Source organism: Hemicordylus capensis, chromosome 4 (assembly GCF_027244095.1).
Source record: "Hemicordylus capensis ecotype Gifberg chromosome 4, rHemCap1.1.pri, whole genome shotgun sequence".
NCBI classification, from domain to species: domain Eukaryota; kingdom Metazoa; phylum Chordata; class Lepidosauria; order Squamata; family Cordylidae; genus Hemicordylus; species Hemicordylus capensis.
In genome coordinates this window covers 269,639,479-269,661,352 of record NC_069660.1, presented here as the reverse complement: position 1 = coordinate 269,661,352, position 21,874 = coordinate 269,639,479, and the positions used below count along the sequence as shown (strand labels likewise).

The following is a 21,874-nucleotide window of genomic DNA, read 5'->3' as shown; positions in this document are numbered from 1 at the left end:
GTCAGATTTAATTATCCAGTAACATTTTCCACTGGACAAGAATGTAATTTTCCTTTACTCTGTCAGATTTCAATACTGGAGTAAGCTTTTTCTGATGGGTAATGGTTTATGATGGACTCCACCATAATGTTTCATTACTCTGGCACACTTCAGTACTGAGGTAAGCCTTTCTGATGGATAATGCTTTATGATCCAACAGATTGAAATTTTTCAGTACCTGTTCACATTCCAATACCGGCATAAGTTTCTCTGATGTCTTCTTGTCTCCAACTCCTGCTCATTTCCTGAGGCTTTCTAAAGTCCCTCCATTCCTCAGAGTCCCTCAGACACCAGAGAGAGATTAATTGTCCTTGAACTGAGTAAAATTAATAGATAGGAACATAGGAAGACATCATATACTGAGTCATACCATAGGTCCATCTAGCCCAGTTGCAGGCAGGAATGCAGGGAGGATTCCTGCATTCCTTGGAGATGCCAGGGAGGGAACTTGGAACCTTCTGCGCTTCCCAGAGTGGCTCCATCCCAAGAGGAATATCTTCCAGTGCTTACACATCAAGTCTCCCATTCATATGCAAGCAGGGTGGACCCTGCTTAGCTAAGGGGATAAGTCATGCTTGCTACCACAGGACCAGCTCTTCTCTCCAGATGAGTGGATGTGTTTAAGAGAAACCTTGCTCCAGTGTGACACTTGCAATCCAGGAATGTTTCTTTAAATCGACCTCAAGCCATCTTCCGATCCTCCTCAGCCCCAATGACTTGAAACCCATGGCCTTAACCTGATGCAGTAGCATTCACTTTAATATAATAATCTTCCGAGGTCGGTAAAATGAGTACCCAGAATGTTGGGGGCAATATGCTAAATCATTGTAAACCGCTTAGAGAGCTTCGGCTATAGAGCGGTATATAAATGTAAGTGCTATTGCTAATATCTTGATCACGTATGTTTATTTGGGACTTTCTGGGCACTGTTCTGTATATTTAGGCTTGCAAGCCTGAAGATCAATCCTATGCATGTTTACTTGAAAAGAAGTCCCGCTAAATTCAATAAGACTTACTCCCAACTAAGCATGCAGCCTACATTGGGTCAGGACTTGAGGGCTGGGGAAGAGCAGGAGTTTCCGCCCCCCACTCTCGTGCAAGTGCATCGTTCCTGGCTGCCAGGAATACCCTGCATGTCTCAGCAGGGGTTGGGGTTCAAAGCATACTTTGCCTAGGATGCCAAAAAAAACATGAGAAAATCTTAGCTTGTTAATGAAATCTTACAGGGTGAGAATACATGGCCAGCATAGTGTGATTTTTTTCCCTTGTGGACAGGGACATATTTTTTCAGCACCCTTGAAAGATTTCAGTACCAAGATAAGATTTTAGGAACAGAGGATGCTGCCTTATACCGAGTCAGATCATTGGTCCAGCCAGCCCAATATTGTCTACAGAGACTGGTAGCGGCTTTTCCAAGGTTGCAGGCAGGAGTCTCTCAAGTTGGAGATGTTGCCAGGGAAGGCACTTGGAACCTTCTGCATGCAGATGCTCTTCCCAGAGCGGCTCATCCCCTAAAGGGAATAACTTGTGGTGCTCTCTCTCTCTCTCTCTCTCACACACACACACGTAGTCGCCCATTCAAATGCAAACCAGGGTGGACTCTGCTTTTCTCATTCATTTTCTCATGGGTGCTGTGTTCTCATGGACAAGCACATTATTTTTTTTATTATTTCGAAAGGTTTTGAGTTCCAGTGCTGCCTTTTCCCACTCCATCTGTAATGGGCAGGACAATATAATAATACAAAAAAAAGCAAACCTGCTGGATGGATAAGACAATGGGTTCTTCAGTGTACTCTCTTTACTTTGGGAAGCTCCCCCGCCCCTCCCGTCATGAAGAGTTAAGTCCTGTCCAGCTCCGATCCTGAATTGCAGCAAGGAGCACGCTACGTCCTGCGCAGTAGCAGAGTGGGCGCCTTCCAGGTGGGCCTCGGCAGCAAGCTCCTTCTCTGACACGCTGCCTGCCAGACACCCTTCCCAGGACAATATCCCGAAGCTCGCTGCTGCTGCTGCTGCTCTCCCTGACAAACCAGCGAGGCGGGAATGCTTTTTTTAAAGCACGCCGCTGCTGGCCCGCAGCCTCCCCTGGCCTCCTTCGTCTTTCGCAGACTGCTCGACGCCACAGAGGATTAGCAAAGCCAGGTCCTTCGTTCGCGCCTCCCCCAACCCCCCCCCCCTTTGTGGAGCGCCCCGCCCAGCACGCTCGAGGCAGGGGGTTTAACCCGCATAGTGGGAAGCCTCAAATCTTCTCCGCCCCCGCTGTTGCTTGGATCTTGCAGTCGCTGGGTGACTGACTTGTGGCTTCTTGTTACTACTCTCTCGCAGGAGGTTCCCAGAGGCGGAGAGAGATCCGGGAGCAAGGTGCTTCCCTACCATGAAGCGCTCCCTTGCAAAGTTGTTCCAGTCCGGGGAAAAGAAGCGGCGCACCGCCTACGAGGGGGTCGTTTGCGATGCCGACGCAGCCTCAGTTGCCTCGCAGGATGTTTTTAAGGTAAAGCCCCTTGATGGATATTGGGGAAAGGTATGAGCTCCTTTCAGAAATGGGCATGGCAAAAAAGACTAGGGGGCCAATTCATGCGTATGGAAGTTTGTGTGTATGGTGAGGGCGGTCTTTCTTTCTTTCTTTCTTTCTTTCTTTGTCTGTCTTCAGGACTGTCGTACTCTTAATAGCTGCATGCCAGCTAGGCAGAAAATGCAGCCCTGAGAAGATTTTAGGGTTATAAACTGCCCTGAGATCTTCTAAATGTACTAAATAATGAGCAAACCGGCAAAGTTTCCTCTTCACTGAACTTCTAAGTTGGGAGAATCTGCACTTTTTGGCACTCTGCAAAACAGAGGTTAGTTTAGTGCATAGGAGTCTTGCTAGGAAAGACAGTGACAATTCAAAGAAGAACTCTAAAGCCCTGTCCAGGCATTATGTTGTAGCAGCATTAAGATATCTGTACACTCATACAATTTTTGGGGGTGAATGACTGCATCTGCGTTCATTTAAAAAGCGAACCTAGGTACAGGTCCTTCATGTGCATAGGGCAGATAGGAAATGTTCTGCTTTATCTTTGATCGACATAACGAGAATAAATTTACCTGTGCATAGAAGCATAGGAAGCTACCTTATGCTGAGTCAGACCATTGGTTCATCAGGCTCAGGATTGTATGCACAGACTGGCAGCAGCTTCTCCAAGGTTGCAGGCAGGAGTCTCTCTCAGCCCTGTCTTGGAGATGCAAGGGAGGGAACTTAGAACCTCCTGCATGCAAGCATGCAGATGCTCTTCCCAGAGCTTCCCATCAGGGATATCTTACAGTGATCACAAGTAGCCTTCTATTCAAATGCAAACCAGGACAGATCATGCTTAGCAGTGGGGGCAATTCATGCTTGTTACCACAAGACCAGCTTGTATAGAAATGTATCTGTGCATAGATCTTTACCTATGTATGCTGTACTCAGGTTGTATGAGTGTTGAACATAATGTTCAAGGGCTCCTAAGCATTGGGTGTTGTTGTTTTTTTAAAAAAACTTTTTACAGTGTTTCTTATATACATACAGTAAGCCAAACAACAGATGGTGCAAAATTATTTATTTTAAAACAAGCCCTTCTGCGTTTTGAGAAATGATTAGGGTCTTGTTCTACAATAAATAGTTTTGCACCAGTTGTTCTTCAGCTTATTGTTCATGCTGGTTTGGTACTTTCCCTCTTTGTGGACCTGACATACATACATACAACATGTGTACCCTTTTCTTTAGAATGTCTTTTTATTTGCTAAAATGCTAATATTATAATGCCCTTAATACAAATCTATGGTGCGGTCTCACCATATTTTAAGAAGGATATTGTAGAACTGGAAAAGGTGCAGAAGAGAGCAACCAAAATGATCAGGGGCCTGGAGCACCTTGCTTATGAGGCTAGGCTACAGCATCTGGGGCTCTTTACCTTGGAAAAGAGGCAACTAAGGTGAGACATGATCGAAGTGTATAAAATTATGCATGGAGTGGAGAGACTAGACAGAGAGAAATTTTTCTCCCTCTCTCACAGTTTATCTGCAGGTAGAAAAATAAGCTAAATTTGCCTCTCTGAGCTTTTGAGTGACTGGAAATGACCCAGAAACTATAAACTCTCTGCATCAGAGAGCTATTTTATGGCTCTTAAAAAAGTTTTTTATTTTTGGGGGGGTGAATATTCAACTGTTTTGGGGGGTTTGAGGGCATTGCTGGAAAGCTGCAGAACTGAAGAATAGGGATGTGTGAGCAGGTTTAATGTAGAATTTGTTTGACTGTTTGGAGTTGAACTGAACCACTCCCTGTTCCGTTTGATCCGAGACCGAACACCCCCCCCCGGGGTTTTGCGAGTTCTTAAATTGTTTTTTTTTACTTGCCCCTTCCAGCGGAGTTGTCCACGGAGGTTCCCCCTCCCCCCACCGGCTTCGCTGCCATTCTTCTGCCTTTCCCCCTTGGCACAATGGCCATTTTGGAGGCTGCCACACCTGCACAATAGGCCTTTGTGTGGCCTGGGTCATACAAGGCTATGCAGAGGCCTAATGTGCAGGTGTGTGGGCCTCCAAAATGGCCACCGTGCCAATTTATGCTGAGTTATGACATAAGGGAGGCTGGTGGGGGGAGGGGGGACTTCCGCAGACACCCCTCCTGTCTCTTACAACTCCCCCGGAGCGGGTATTCTTTTAAAAAATTAAATTTGAAAAACAACAACTTGTGAAATCCCCTGAACTGAACCGGAGGGGGGTGGGTCAAGGGGATGCTGGACCCAACTTGCCCAGTCTGGTTTTGGTCCAGTTTGGACTCAAACTGAACCGGACCAGCCAGTTCCATGCACACCCCTACTGAAGGATAAGGTACAGTGACTTTCTTCTCTTATTTCTGCCTACCTTGCTTTTTTTGTTGGCCCTTTTTTGTGTGTTAGGAACCTAAACCCTAGATTCGCATAGTGGTAAGTTTTTGTTATTCGTGATTTCCATATTCATGCCTATAGGCAGAAATGGAACCTCTGTAAATAACGAGGGCCACTTGTATGGCAACCCTAGGATCAGATCATCCTTTCACCTGCATTGTGCGTGTCTGGTGTCTGATTTGAAAATTGCAGCAGTCTTGAAGCCTTAGGAGGATGAATTATGTTTTTCCCCACCCCATCAATCAAGTTCTGTAAAGACTGTTTTCAGTATTACCTTTTAAGGGAAAATGTTGCAGAGGAAAATTTTGAATGTTCTTTCTTTTCTCATCAAGGATGTATATTCTGCAAAATTCTGTAAGCCTTACTATAGAGTTTATATCTTTGCTGATAAACCGTTGTGTGTGACTTATTCTTTGTGATGCTGGCCTGCTGTGTGACCATTTTCAGTTTTCACAATTCCCACATCTAAAATTACGATGTAAAACCTACATTGGCTCAAATGTACACTTGATCTGAAATGGATATTCTGTTTTTTATCCCTCATTAACAACATTTGCACAATGCCTTCAGGATTAAAAAGCATTCTTAGTGCCACTTACAAAAACTCTGAACATCTTCGAAAAATGACATTTGAAGCAGTGTGTTCATCAAAATACAGAATAAATACTTAGATCAAAAAATTTATTTATTTATTTAACATATTTTAATACCACCCAAAACTTACATCCCTGGGCGGTTTACAACAAAATAAAAACAGAAAAAGTAAAACATTAGTTAAAGCAAAAACAAAAAGTTCAAAACATTACAACAATTTAAAAATTTTTAAACAATATTTTAAAACAACTTAAAAACTAGGGTTGTGCGTTTTGGTTTTTTTCCTGTTTTGGTTTTGGCCCGAATCCGAAACACTCCCATTTTGTTCTTTATTCGAAATCAGCCAATCCGAAACACTCAAATTTTATTCTTTGTTTGAAATTGCAAAATCCAAATCCGAAATGTTTTGGATTTTTAAAAATGGCCCCGGGGAAAAACTAGTGGGTGGGGGTGGTAGTGCCCAATGGGTGGAAACTACCACCCAAATTTCAGAGGAATTGGGCAAAGGGCTATTTTTTGGTGAATTTTCGAAGTATAGGATTCTTCCCATAGGGAAGAATGGAGGTTTCAGCAAAAGTATAGCTTCATGTTGGGGGGAAAGGAGTGGCCCAGAGCAGAGTAGGGTGGGTGGTAGTGCCCAGTGAGGCCAAGGAAGCTGCCAGAATTATTTCAAAGGAATTGGGCAGAGGGCTGATTTTTAAAGATGTAATGGAGTTTGCGTGTCTGTAAAGTTCTTCCCCATAGGGAATGATGGACCTCCATAATTCCTGTCCCATAACTGTACTTGGGGGGGCACCAGGGTGGCCCAGAGTGAGTGGTAGTGTAGAGTAGGGATGTGCACGGACCGGTCCGGAGGCCATGTTAGAGGCCTCCGGACTGGTCCGGATCCAGACTGGTCTGGCGGTCCGGCACCGAGGGGGGGGTCTCCCTTTAAGGGCGGGGGGGGGTAGAACTTTCCCCTCCCGCTGCTCTTCCCCCTCTGGCGCTGTCGTTTAGAATGAAGATTTTGGGGCGGCAGAGTTCTTCGCTGCCACCCTTGCCCCCGTCGTTGTTAGTAAAGCCTTCGTAAGAGATCTTAGAGCAGCACGCATGCGTGCGCGGTGGTGTGCGCGCCGCCTACGTCACACGCATGCTGCATGTGATGTAGGCGGCGCGTGCATTTGTACTGCTCTAAGATCTCTTACGAAGGCTTTACTAACAACGACGGGGGCAGGTGCGGCAGCGAAGAATGCTGCCGCCCCAAAAACTTCGTTCTAAATGACAGCGCCGGAGGGGGAAGAGCAGCGGGAGGGGTAAGTTCTACCCCCCGCCCTTAAAGGGAGACCCCCCTCGGTGCCGGTCTGGACCGGTCCGGACCATGCACATCCCCTAGTGTAGAGCACATAGGGTGCCAACCACCCCCATGGGTTGCTGACCCATGGGGTACTGGGTTCTGTTGTTTCTGAGATGTTTTGTGTGTAGATTCAGATTCTCTGGTAGCATATGAGAGTGGATTCATGGTTTGTCGTTGAAAATCTCATATGCTACCAGAGAATCTATACTCAGAACACCTCAGAAACAACAGAACCCAGCACCCCATGGGTTAGCAACCCATGGGGGTGGTTGGCACCCTATGTGCACTACACCACCACTCACTCCCGGCCACTCCAGTGCCCCCCAGGTGGACTTATGGGTTTGCTGAAACCTCCATTATTCCCTGGGGGGGGGAGACACCTTAAAGAAGCGTAAACTTCAACAATTCCTAAGAAATCAACCCTTTGCCCTATTCCTTTGGGATCTGGGTTGTGGCAGGCACCCCTTGGGACACTGCCACCCCACCCACTGTTTTGCCCCCCAGGCCCCCTTTCTGCCCCGAGTCTGCCCCAAAGACATGTCAACTTCAGAAATTCTTTAAAAATCAGCCCTTTCCCCAATTCCTTTGGAATCTGGGTGGCAGCAGGCACCCATTGGGGCACTACCACCTGAACCACTCTTCTGCCCCCAAAGCCCCCTTTCTGCCCCAAATAACATCAACATCACACATCAACAACAGCAGAGCTTTGGAAAAAATCAGGCAGATTTCCAAAGGTCATGCACATCCACATACCCCCCACCCGAAATGCAATTGATCTACACACAACAGTGTGAAACAACAACAATGAAATGCACACTGCCCCACTAGCCAGTGAGGGTAAAATTGACCCTTAAATTTGCTTAAAAGGAATAAGGAGGCAATTGCCAGCAGATAAGCCCATGCTTTCGCTGGCCAATCTGCGAGCTGGAAGGGCTGGAAATTCAAACAGATGTCAAAACTCAAAATGGAGACTGAAGGAGAAAGACTTTTTGAGATTGCAAAATGGAGTTCCAAAACAGCCAAAACAACAAAAGGTTTTGTATCCAAAACAGGGGCGTTTAGTTTTGGCTACAGAATTTTCTGTTTTGAGCATTGGGTGTTTTGTTTTGGCTACAAAACAGCCGAAATGGCCTGTTTTGTGCACAAAACGTTTTGTATCCGAAATGAAATGCACATCCCTATTAAAAACCATTAAATCAATATTAATTAAAAGCCTGGGGGAAAAAACCTTAAAGAAGCGTAAACTTCAACAATTCGTAAGAAATTGTAAGAAAGAACAGATGTGTCTTTAAAGACTTTTTTAAAGCTCTCAGAGATTGGGAGGCTCTTATTTCACTAGGGAGCACATTCCAAAGCCTCGGGGCAGCAGCGGAGAAGTCCCGTCCCTGAGTAGCCACTAGACGAGCTGGTGGCAACTGAAGACAGACCTCTCCTGATTATCTCAATGGGAAGTGGGGTTCATTATGAAGAAGACATTCTCTTAAATACCCAGGGCCCAAGCTGTTTAGGGCCTTATAGGTTATAACCAACACCTTGTATTTTGCCTGGAAATATATCGGCAGAGAATATCGCTCCTTCAATATGGGAGTAATATGGTCTCTCCCTAACCCTAACCCTAACCCAGAGACCAACCTGGTTGCTGCATTCTGGACCAACTATAGCTTCTGGACTACATATAAGGGCAGCCCAACATAGAGTGCATTGCAGTAATCCAGTCTGGCGGTTACCAGCAGATGTACCACTCTTTTGAGGTCATTCATCTCAAGAAATGGATGCAGCTGGCATATCAGGTGAAGCTGATAGAAGGCACTTCTGGCTGCTGCCTCAAACTGGGACACCAGGGAGAGGCTTGGATCCAGAAGCACTCCTAGACTGCATCAGGGTGGATTTGATTTAAATCAAACTGATTTAATTCACAATTTAAATCACGATTTAAATCACTAGTCAGTAAGGCTTGATTTAAATCATAGTTTTCTACATAAAGACTAATTCTTGCTGGTATAACTTTAATATGCAAGTAGATGAAGATTTTTAGAATAACAACTTTTCATATTAGTTTTTTTATCCCCAGTTTAATAGGTTAATCATTCATATTTGGACAACTTTTCTGTTGTACTTAGGAAGGAGAAAAATAATCATTACCTTAATAATAACAATTTAAATAGATTTATTCAACTGAAACAATAACATTACAGCATATGTTATTTGCTTAAACAAACATCCATGTTTGTTAACTAATTTAGCTAAACAAAATATATATATTTTAAGAAACTTAGACTGTCAGCCCAGCCTACACATGAAAAACTTAAATACTGTCCTCTGTAGCTCACTCGTCATCTTCATCTTCTTCTTTGTTCATAATCTAGAAAAGAAAAACAAGCTTTCCTGCTTTATCGGGTCCCAAACGATTTCTCAATTTAGAATGAATGAGTCCAAAGGAAGAGAATATTCTTTCAACGCCTGCAGAAGAAGCTACTGCTGTTAAAAGTGAAATCATTACTTGAACAGTCTCTAAATCCAAGTGTGCTTAAGTGACTTCCACCAGTTCACTGGTGTGACTTTCTTTAAAATATCTTCAGCCAACATATATTTCTTGAATGGTTCCCCCTTAGCTTTGAAGTTTATTATAGTTGGCATTATAGATGGATGATTGCTGGATACCCATGTTATAGCTAACTCCTCTTCCTCAGCACTTAAGTTTTGACCCTGGTACTGGATATTGACAATATTTGCCAAAAAATGAGCTGGAGACAGTACTTGTCCCATTCGTTTTTTTAATGCTTGTAATTTAATTCTGTCCATGTGTAGTTCTGTTTTTAAGTGTTCACTCAGTTCCTTCCAAATTTCAACAGCATCAGCAATAAACAGCTATTTTTCTGTATTTTGTTTAAAGATTCAGAGATGGGTTTCAGGATGCTCAGCATATGTCCAACATTTCTCTTAAGCCCAATGTTGAGGATTTTGGCCGTGACAGTGCCATCTATTTTATCTCGATTTTGTTCACAAACTGTCATCAGAATAGGCCAGTTCTTGATATACTGCTCAAAACAGTCCACCACAGAGTTCCATCTAACATCTTGTGGGAGCGTTAGCTTGGTTCCACCCATCCTTTTCAGAGCTGCTGCAGCAAAGTGATTGTTACGGAAGTATTTAGCAATTTCAACAATATTAGTCTTTATTTCTGGAACACTTAAGTCTTTGGCTAAGAGGTGCAGCAAATGAGCACTGCAACCATATGTTATTAGCTTTGTATTCCCTTCCTGCTCTTCTGAATTTCTTCTCATCTTGGATACATTTGCAGCATTGTCTGTGACCAAACTGCGTACTAGACATTTGAATTTTTGTTCACATGTTATTATAGCTTTTACTGCCACTTCTTGTAAGTATTCTGCTGTGTGTGCATTTCCTGACGTATCAATTGTTTGTGCAAGGAAGACTTTCTCTTCTTCTGTTGTTATACAAGCACATACAATAGGATCATTGTGGGCATTACTCCACCCATCAATACTTAGGTTAACAGTTCTACCCTCCAGAGCTGTTGCACATTGCTCCATTTCTCTGTCATACACTTTATCCAGCAGTTTCCCTGCAACATCTGCTCTGCTGGGTGGACTGTATCCTGGTCTCAGTGACTGAACCATATTAATGAAATGTGGGTTCTCAGTCAGACGGAAAGAAGAGTTCGTTGCATAAACAAACTGGGCAATTTTTTCATCAATTAACTCTTTTTCTAATCTGCTAGTTTTTATCACAAACTTATCTATGGTGGTTCCAGGAGGGAAGGATTTTTTCTTTCTTTTAGGTGATAGTGATATGTGGCTGTGGGTGTCTGATGCTGCTGCTAATGAAGCACTATCCTGGATGGATAACTCTGAAACTGTAGAACAGGAGGATGGTGATCTTGAAGGTGGATAGTTTCCAGAATCCATGAATTCCCCTAAACAAAAAAGTCAATGCTGTTATTTTATTGTTTATACAATTTCTGCTTATTGTACACAGCACTACCCCAAAAGGAATATTTGCTTTTCTTCATAACTGTACCAAATGACAGTAACATGCAGTAATAATAAGAAATATAATTTTGCTCAAACATGACAGTTCAAGGCAGTCTTTAGAAATATTATATGATTCAATAAAAATGTTTACCAACCTGAAGATCCTGCCTGTTCAAATGTGTTTCTTTGGTCATCTTCATCACAGCACTTCTCATGATGTTGCCTCATTCGGGCCACCAGGCCTTGCATTTCTTTGTTGCAGTGTTTACATTTTGCACGCATGCCTGCCTTACCGATAGGTAAAGGAACTTCATTAAAATATTGCCAAACTGGGTCTCTTTTACGGCCTGCTGCCATTATAGGTTTTTTCCTCCAAGGAAAGAATGTGATAAACCTCAGGTCATACACACAAAAAGATCCAAAGACTTGTCTGTCTGTGGCTATGCAGTATTGTGCTCAGAAAGTTTCACTTTTATTTTGTACTGCTTGTCTGCTTGCCCCTCCCTCCTCACACTTAGTTTCACTTTCTTCTTGTGCAGATCTATTCCACTCCAAACAATCAGAAAAATATTGTTTCTATTCTATTTCACTGAACTTCTTGAAACTTAGCACTGAAGGGGTTGATTCTGTATTCATAGGTTTGTAGAACAATAGGATTAAGGTCTTTTTCTCAACTCTGTTCATGTCATAATATTTTTGCTGTGAAGAAGAGGCATGTGATCTCTGCTGAGTCAAATTCAGTTTTGAGAACTGCAAAAGTAAACCAAGCATCTGTGATAATATCTTGTAGGCAGAGAAACTGCCCAATAATCTTACAAAAACCTCTGGAAGAGCATGACATTGTGAATGGATTAATGGAATTTATTTACAAAAAAAATTAAACATATATAGCCTTATTCTACATAATTAAAAAACTAATCTTTATTTCATGATGGAATAACCTTTGGATGGTAATATATTTTCCTCAAAAAGCATTTTATTAAAAAAAATCCGATTTAAATCAAAAAAATCTGATTTAAATTTTAAAAAAATCTGATTTTTTTGATTTTTTAAAAAAAATCATTGATTTTTATCCACCCTGGACTGCATACCTATTCCTTCTGGGGAAGTGTGACCCCATCCAGAACAGGCAGATCAAAATTGTCTTTCGAGTTTTGACCCCACACAGTGAGTACCTCCGTCTTATCTGGATTCAATCTCAGTTTGTTATCCCTCATCCAGCTCATCACCGATTCCAGGCAGGCATTTAGGAAGGTTATGCCCTCTCCTGATGATGCTGACATGGAGAAATAGATTCGAGTGTCATCAGGATACTGATAACACCCTGCACCAAATCTCCTGATGATCTCTCCCAGTGGTTTCATGTAGATGTTAAACAACATTGGAGGCAATATGGAGCTCTGAGGGACATCATACAAAAGTTCAGATTTTGAAGAACAACAGTCTCCAAGGGACACCATCTGAAACCTGCCTGAGAGGTAGGAGCAGAACCACTGCAAAGCAGTGCCTCCCACTCCCAACCCCCTCATACGCTCCAGAAGGATACTGTGGTTGATAGTATTGAAAGCCGCCAAGAGGTTCAAAAGGACCAACAGAGTCACACTTCCTCTGTTTATTCCCAGTTGGAGATCATCCATCAGGCTGACCAAGGGAGTCTCCACCCCATAGCCAGCCCGAAAGCCAGTTTCAAATGGGTCAATATAATCAGTTTCTTCCAAGACTGTCTGGAGCTGGGAGGTCACCACCCTCTCAATTACCTTGCCTAGCCACGGACGATTGGAGACAGGCCTGAAGTTGTTCAACTCTAAGGGATCCAAGGTAGGCTTCTTTAGAAGCGGTCTAATAATTGCCTTCTTAAGACAAAGAGGCATCCTACCTTCCCGCAGAGATGCATTTATAATCTCTACCAGGCCTTCTAAAACAACCCCCCTGCCAGATAGTATAAGCCATGTTGGGCAAGGTTCAAGAGAACAGGTGATAGGCTGCACCGTTGCAATCAGCTTGTCCACATCCTCAGGAGTCACTGGAACTGATCCAACCTAATCACATAAGAGGAGTTGCTGGACACCTCCACATCAGACACTGAAGTAACTGTGGTAAAAATTGAGATAAAACAATATAATGGTGATGAAATGCGCATGACAAAACTTAACAAAAAACTTCAAAATGATCTCTTTAATGTGCAAAAACAGGATGTTAAAATAAATTTCCAAACATGTAAGCAAAGCAAACATTTTGGTGTAAAACACCATCATCAGTGCTCTTTCCAGCATACCAAATGGTAACACTTAAGCCTTAAATATCGAGTAACCAAACCGAAAGCAGAAACAGCTGAGATGGGAAATGGGCAAACCTCTTGACCGTTCAGTGACCAATATATCGCATGACGTCTTTCATCTCATCCTTTACATTAATATTGTAATTACTCTATAAACATTGCTTCTTTCATCTCACGTCTCATTAAATTCCCTTCAGCTGTCAGTATTGACACTTTTGTTCGTGTTACTTCTGCTTGAAGTTTCTCTCTCACGTGCATTGCCCATGGTTTTGTTTGATTTTTATTATAACAAATGCTCTTTGTAACTTTCTGTTAGTGACCTTCCTGTTTCCCCAGGATCTTTGCACATTCCACATATTCTATCTTATATACTGTCCACTTCACATTACACCATCCCTCATCCTCCTCACAGATGGAACAATCTTTCCCCTCACATTTATTATCATATAGTTGGGATTTAACTAGATGTTGTTTTAATGTTTTGGTGCTGTGCATACAGCATTAGCCCTAACACCATATCTATTAAAAAAATGTCCTGTGCCTGCCATGTAAATGTTACAAATGGAATTTTTAAAACCAGCAACCCTTTCTCAAACATTATCTTCCTATTCCTACAGAATGGAAGTTTATAACTATTGATCTGAATAAACTTTTCAGGCTTTTCTGCAGACGTCTTAATATGCTCCCTATATGACATTCCTATAAACCTCTGAATTACATTCTTAACATTGTGCTCCTTTACTATCCAAGGGTGTGATGAATTTCTGTTCATTAAGATCTCCTTTTTCATGGGCTTTCTATACCACCTGGTTTCTACTGAGTCCCCCACTAATCTGGATTTCTGTTCATACGGAATCACCCCTGTTCATTCAGTTGTTCCATCATTAATCTTATACTCCCCATTCTGTTAAGTTCCTCAAACTTCATCAGCTTGATCTTTAGTCCTCGTAATAATCAGGATATCATCAATATGCCTCCTGTACAGTACTATATCCTGATCAATACACCCCCTCTCTATAAAGTTCATATAAGAAATCACAAGCAAAGGTGCAAGCCAAGTTCCCATAGCCAAACCCTGCTTCCGTGAAAAGAACTTTCCATTAAATCTGAATACATTACACCAGGGATTCTCAAACTTGGGTCCTCAGGTGTTATTGGACTTCAACTCCCATAATCCCCAGCCTCAGTGGCCTTTGGTTGGGGATTATGGGAGTTGAAGTCCAATAACATCTGAGGACCCAAGTTTGAGATCACTGCATTACACTATAAACAAACTGCAGTCAAACCATCAATATCCTTGATTGATAAACCATAGCAATGGTTTGATCCATTGCTTGTTTTCCTGTAATAATTGTATTACACTTTTCCTAGCTCCTTCATTATCCACATTAGTATATAACACCTCCACATCATCAATACTTTCCAAATACACTTCCCCTTATTATCAATATTTTGTATAGCAACACCTGTTTGGTATTTTGTAAGTGTCTTGGGACATAATTCAATAAAGGTGACAATATTTTAGTCAGCAACCAGCTTAAATGATCTGCCAGGCCATCACACCCCGAAATAAAAGGTCTTACTTAAATTGTTGTTTACATTTCCACATCCATTTCCATCCATTTTATATGTTTTAACTAATAAATACATCATAGGACTACAGAGATGATTATTATCCAGACATTCCTGTAATCTAATGCTAATGTTCTGTCTCTTACAAATACTTTGCCAAGCAATCTTAATAGCAATACAATTAGCCTGGAATTCTGATCTAAGCGACTCCTTATATGTATTACCTTCCGATAAATGCAACTGAGCAATCTTCTGATCCATTTGTTGACTCATGACAACAAAATCTCCCCCTTCACCAATCACAGAAACCCTCAATATTCCCTCTTCCCATTTCCTCTTCTTCCTATTTGCAAGTGTTTCAATGCCTTGGTCAGGATAATGGAAAGTCAGGTCTTTAAAATGACACCTATATCATGTGTGAAATTTTATGCTGAATAATTAGTGTGTCTGACTATGTGTTAAAACTTGGATTTGCTGTATAAATGTCATAATTTCTAAATTTTGAATGTAATACAACAATAATTAGCCTTGTTGGAACGTCCAGTGGTTCCTAATGTCTCCCAAACCTCAGCAGATTAAGCCTACTGGATCTTGTAAAAGTATGATTTCCTAATATTTTCATTATCTCCATTGGTCTTCTTTCTGCCTGATGTTTGCATCTGTGCTCTCAAACTGGCTGTCTATGACTTTCTCTAAAACTTACTTTGGTGTAAGAGGTTAGCGTAGATAATGTTTTGATTCTTTCCAGGTTTATGATCCCAAACAATCTAAAATAGAAAATAAATGTATACCCAAATGTCTACAAATATTTAAAGCAGAAAAAAGTGTTTACTCTGAGAATGGCATGTATTCATAGAAAATTAGAGCACATCATATGTTATTTAAAATCCAGTTACTGGTTTACATGCAGAGCAAGGATGCGCCAGTTTAGCAAGAGAGCAGTCTAAAAGAACTTCCCAGTTAACTGCACCAGTGCAGCAGGGAAGTGGCAGTTTTGGACACCCTCCTCTTTCCTAGGAAGTCCTCTGTGCCACCCAAAGATATTTATTTATTCATTCATTCGTTCATTCATTCGATTTCTATACTGCCCTTCCAAAAATGGCTCAGAGCAGTTTACACAGAGAAATAATAAGTAAATAAGATGACTCCCTGTCCCCAAAGTGCTCACAATCTAAAAAGAAACAGAAGGTAGACACCAGCAACAGTCACGGGAGGTACTGTGCTGGGGGTGGATAGGTCCCCTGCTAAATAAAAGAGAATCACCATGTTAAAAGGTGTCTCTTTGCCAAGTTAGCAGGGCTTATTCAATGCTTGTGCATCCCTCAGGGAACTTATTTTCAAGTGTCACAGAGGGCTTCCTGGGGAAACGGAAGACACAAAACATTCTCACTTTCCACTGTACTGGTGTATTTAATTGGGAAGTTCTGTTAGGCTGCTTTCTCTACATGGGTACATCCTTGCTCTGTGTGTCAGCCGCTTGTTTCTGATTTGGTTTGAGTTTCCTTTACTAATGATATCAGATGTAGCTTATCAGAATAACTTTAGTAATTTCCTATGAGTCACTGAGAGCAGATAAACAGTAATCAGAAACAGAGTATGGCCTCTTTATTAAAGGTCTAAGGCATTTCTGGAGGATTAAAAAAGGAAAAAAAACAAACCCAGATTTGTTTGGTGCACTTTGCATAATAATCAGTACCCGTGTAATAAATTGGTTTAGCCTTGCCACAGAGATAATGGCTTGGATTCTAACTTCTGTAAATGGAAATTCCATTCCAAGCATGGAGTTCCTGCCTTTCTCTTACTGCAGTCCCTTTATCCCTAAAACCCTTTCCTGATATTGAGGGGCAGAATGGCATGAGCATGCAGGGGCTGGAAAGAGCTGGTGAAAATAGCACTTTCCTCTGTGCAGGAAGTGCTGTCTATTAATTCAAAAACAGCTTAGGATCCAAAGTAATAGCTCTATTTCTCTGTGCTGCATTTAAAACAAAACAATCTGTTATGAAGTAGAACAGAGATGCATTGCACTGTGCTGCTTTCTTTCTTCTTTTTTTGCTTGCCCACTTATGAATTTCCAAGTCTTTTGGTAGTAGCTTGCCATTGTTTTTTGTGGTAGTGTTACGGCCTTTTTATTTATTTAATGTTGTGCCTCTGTGGGGAGTGGCAGCTTCAGCAGCACTCAAATTGCTAATAATGTTTCTGGTGGCCAGCTCTTGCTAATCACTGTTTTTTCCTCTAGAATGCATCAGAAAGTTCCCCTTCATCACACTATAGTGTCACTTCCTAGTACATTTTAGAGGGAGGAAATGGCGATTGGAAGAAGCCAGCCACCAGGAATGTGGAGCAACGCAGTGGGTGGGGCTATAGTTCAGTGGTAGAGTATCTGCTCTGCACACAGAAGTCTCTGACATCTCCAGGTAGGGCTGGAAGGGACTCCTGCCTGACACCTTGGAGAGCTGCTGCCAGTCAGTGTAGACAGTAGTGAGCTAGATGGACCAATGGTCTGACTTGATAGAAGGCAAATTCCTAAGTTCCTATTGGCATGTTATTAAAAATGCCACTGAAGCTGCCACTGCCCACTAAGATGTGAAATGTGAAAGAAGAAAGAAAGAAAGAAAGACCCAAGCCCTGATGGCCTTGGCTGACCAGATTTAAAGAAAAGACTTTCTGTCCTTTGTTACGTTTGAAAATAAAGAATGTGTTAAAAAAAATAATTAGGTGATCTCAGATGGAAGTGCTTGCAGACTTCGGAGCTTCATTAAGAAGAATCGTGATGGACTTAGCAAACTGGATGATCTAAATGCCACTCCATTGCATCATGCTGCAGAAGGAGGTCAACTTGAATTAATGCAAATGATTATAGATGATTCTTCAGCTGAAGGTAAACAATGACATAAGATTTATATATCAGTAAATTAGAGCATGTATCTACACACACATACACTTTCATTAGAGAAACTTTGGGCTGGATGAATGCTGTTTATTTTCCTGGTACTTTCATTTGTTTGCTGTGTCCACAAAGACTGAGCTTTCAAAATACTTACATGGGATAAAGACATAGGGCTGTTTCATGTATAATAGCAAATGTGGTTTTACGCTCATTGTGTTCACACACCTTACCCTCCCTCCTTCCCTTGCATGCTTTAATCCTCTCCCTGACTGATTATGACAAACACTGAGCCCTTTCTCATGATTGCATGAGAGGGCTTGAGAGTGGGCAGCAGTGAAGGCAGCAGAAACTTGCCTTCCCTGCAGATGATCCAGCTGCTGGGTCTGGGTGGGATAGGATAGGATGTGCGGATTGTGCATCCAGACGGTCTGCTGCTACCCCAGGCGGCGTGGGGGTTGGGACGCATAACCCCAACACCCAGAAAGCCCACAGTGCACCACACGAGTGTGTGGTGCATTGTGGGGATCCCCCCGGCTGGGAGTCTGCTCCTGTGCCAGCACCAGCTAGGAGCAGCCAGCAGTTGAACAAGAGCAGATAGCCCGAGTTAAGTGCACACTTGCACCCTTAACCTTGGCTAACTGGCAGGCTCCATAGGCAGGTATAGCGAGTTACAGCCTTTGTCTCAGAGCTAGTTCATGTGGGGGACAAGAAGTGCCAAGTCATCCCCGGTGAACTGCCTGGCTGGGCTTCTCCTAAAACCTTTCTATATTTCCGGTAGATTTAAAATGCTGCCACCAAGCACCCCAAAGCTTGCAGAAAACCAGACCAGTGGATTGGGTTCTTTTTAATCCAAGGTCCCTCTGTAACTAGGTATTGGGCAAATACAAAAAAACCTTCCACGTGTAAGCTTACACGGGATGAGAAAAACTGTTAGCTGCTGAGCGCTTGAGGACGCTTTTGCACCAGAGAAATCCCCCTTCTGCCCCCCTTTCCCCTGAGTTAAAAACCAACTCTGAGAGGCTTGTAAAAAGAAAAGAACAAAACAACAACAACACCCCAACCCAGTTTTATTCATTTACTACAGACTGCTTCCATCTGAGGCTTTCAGGTTTAAACATACTCACAAATACTTAGTAGGTTACAAAAATAGGTTGTCCTTAAGTTTCAGTTCAGGTTGCGTTTATTTAGGCACACTTAAAAGTTTACAGAGTCTTTTGTAACACCTGAGTTGCGTTGAGCGTAGGCTATTGTATCTTATTTCAACTATGTTGCAGGTAAACAATAATAGAACAGTATCAGAAATATGCAAAGCACACGCACAAAGAAATATAAGTTTCTAACACAAAATCTGACTAACAAACTGTTCCCTATGCTGAATCCCCTTTTCCTTGAAAACTCACCCAACACCTGATGGGAATCAAGTTTCCTGCAATCCTGTCTCTCAAGGATCTGCAGTTATTCCATGACCTCCATGCTGGCTTTGACCATGAGGGAGCAATATGTCCCTCAATAAGCCTTTCTGCACACACTTCTCTCCAACAAAGACCGCCATTCCTGTTCCCAGAATTCCCAGCAACTACTCTCTAGGTCCCACTCACCAGTTGTACAGATTGGCTGCCCTGGAGTTTACCAGCCTGTCAGTCAAGGCAAGGGTTCACTCCCTGTTAACTCTTTAGAGGGAGGGGAGCCTGCTCTCTAGAGCAGGTTTGCTGCTGTGGCAGCGGCAGGAGCCACTTGACTCCCGCTGGTTCTAAGCCAAGCCTGGGCTTAGCTGCCTTAGCCCAGTCTTGGCTGCTCGTGAGGATGTCTTCATAGTTTGCTGTCAGATGTGAAGTGGGCAAACCATAGCTTGCCTGCAAACCAGAACTGGAAGTGCACGTCAAACTGTGATTTCTAATTTTGCTTTTCAGACGAACTGTAGTTTGCCCAAATAATAGTTTGGCTTGGATTAAGAAACATACTTGCTTGCCATGAGCTAGGAAGTCAGTTCTCAATGTACAAGAGCAAGAAAAAGCACACAAACCTGGGAATGGTCAAACCACAGTTTGGGAATTTGTTCCATTTATGCGGGCACAGGAGCCAGTGGATTTGGACGTATGGGCTGGCAAGCAAGCAAGCAAGCAAGCAAGCAAGGAAGGGAGGGAACTACCTGGGAAGGGAAGGAAGACAAATACTGGATCCAGGCTGTAAGATCTGTTTGCTGAACTTGTAAGGAAACAGCTGCAATGCAGCTCTAGCAGAGAGCTGAGCCATACAGCTGTTGTGCCAGTCAGTCAGGCACAGAGGATTCTAATAACAGTCCTTGCAAACCTAGCCTTCTTTATATCTAAGTAAAAGTCAAGTTCCTTCAAGCACTCTGAAGGATCTCATCTTCAGGAGCAGAGCTTGTGAAAGGGAGGCCCTGAGCTATGAGGAGAGGACTGAGCTTTCTAGTGTAGGCTTCTGTCCTTGTTCCTGGAGCAGATCACGAGTCATGACTCCAGATCCTGGCCTCTTCCCACAATTGGGACATAAGGTGGAAGTTCAGGATATGAAGAACAACCTAAGATCCAGACTCAGGGTAACCTCTTGCTATCTACTGAGACCTGCCCCCCACCCAATACCTGAAGAACATCAGGTTCAGTCCAAGACCTATCTAGTCCAGCATCCTGTTTCACACAGTGGCCCACCAGATGCCTGTGAGAAGCCCACAGGCAAAGGTGAGGGCATGTCCTTTCTCCTGCTGTTGTTCCCCTGCAACTGGTATTTACCTCTGTGGCTGGAGGTGGCCCACAGCCACCAGACTAGTAGCCATTGATAGACCTGTTCTCCATGAATTTGTCTAAGCCACTTTTAAAGCCATCCAAGCTAGTGGCCATCGTTGTGTCCCATGGCAGAGAATTCATAAGAATATAAGAACCAGGGGTATCCAAGCCTACACCTCCAACAGAGGACACAGCCCTGCCTTTGCCTTTTGACTTGGAGGATTCTCCTGAGTACCTATTAATTTTAGCGGAGGCCTTCCAGTATTATCAGAACCAGTTCTCAAGAAATTGGAAAAGGCCGCTGTAGGAAACAGGCCCTTTTGAAGAGAGAAGGGGTGGGCTATATCATCCTGCCTGGGTAGTAGCTATAAAAACAAGCACTGCTATAAGAAATTGCTGAATTAACATTCTATTCTGTGCTGCAGTACCCAAATTGTGAGCTGCGGAAGCTCAGCGCTGACTGGGGGCATAACTCTTGCCCTCAGAGCCCTGCCTTAGTGTAGAGCCCACAACAGGATGTTGTACATATATAGCCACCATGACGTACTTTATGTGGTGTATATCTGATCCTTTGCATTCTGCAGTCTCCAAGTTGTGCTCCTTAGCTGCTGTTCTAGGGTCCTACTAAGTGCACTGGGATCTGTGCTCTCTCTCAGCTTCCAAGGAGATCCTATTTGAGCAACTTTGGGAAACAGCAGGTCCTGACAGAACTGTGCCACAGAATGCCATAAAAATGCTAGTTCCATTCAATAGGGATTGCAAGATTTATTACAATTCGTGAGACTGTACAGCAGCTGTTTGTTTATTGTACTTATATGATACAATATTTCTGCATGAAGACACTCTTAGACATGGCTTTTTGAACACTGGCCAGGATCTAAGAACTATACAAACTGTTGTTTTATAGGATTGAGGTTTTGTATTTCTTAAATAGTAGTCACCATGCTACATGGAAAATATAAATATTATATTTAATTTAAATGTTATATATACTTTTAATAAAATTAAATAAATAACATTTTTGGGACTTTTTGGTTTGGAAAAATGGTGTCTAAGGGGACATGATAGAGCTATAAGATTATGCATGGTGTAGAGACAGGGATATAGAGAAGTTCCTCTCCCATAATACTGGAACCCAGGGTCATCCTATGAAAATGATTAGCTGGAGATTCAAAATAGAAAAAGGTAGCACTTCTTTAAACAGTGCATAATTATTTTATGCCACAATTATTTCACTGCCACAAGATATGGTGATGGTCACTAGCCTAGAAGTCTTTAGAAGAGATATAGACACATAAATGTCTATCAGTGCCTACAAGTCATTGTAGTCAGTGTGGTCTAGTGATTAGAGTATTGAACCAGGACCAGGGAGATCCACGTTCAAATCCCTGTTCAGCCAGGAAACATACTGGGTGACTCGGGACCAGTCACTTCTCTCTCAGCCTAGCTGATCTCATAGGGCTGTTGTGAGAATAAATATAACCATGAACACCTCTCCGGGCTTCTTGAAGGAAGAATGGAAATGTAGTAAATA

At 42.6% G+C, this 21,874-nt stretch overlaps 1 protein-coding gene across 3 annotated transcripts in view; it reads left to right on the top strand.

The window, feature by feature from the left end:
• TRPA1 (transient receptor potential cation channel subfamily A member 1) overlaps positions 1-21,874 on the top strand; it is an 83,672-nt gene that overhangs the window by 3,209 nt on the left and 58,589 nt on the right. The window contains exons 1-3 of one of the 3 annotated variants that reach the window (XM_053249378.1): positions 1,918-1,959; positions 2,362-2,527; positions 17,425-17,587. In XM_053249378.1, coding sequence (XP_053105353.1) covers positions 2,411-2,527; positions 17,425-17,587 — 280 coding nt within the window. In that variant the 5' untranslated portion in view covers positions 1,918-1,959; positions 2,362-2,410. Of the gene's footprint in view, positions 1-1,917; positions 2,179-2,361; positions 2,528-17,424; positions 17,588-21,874 lie in introns of those variants that run through there. The other 2 variants (XM_053249377.1, XM_053249379.1) reach the window with 2 other exon arrangements.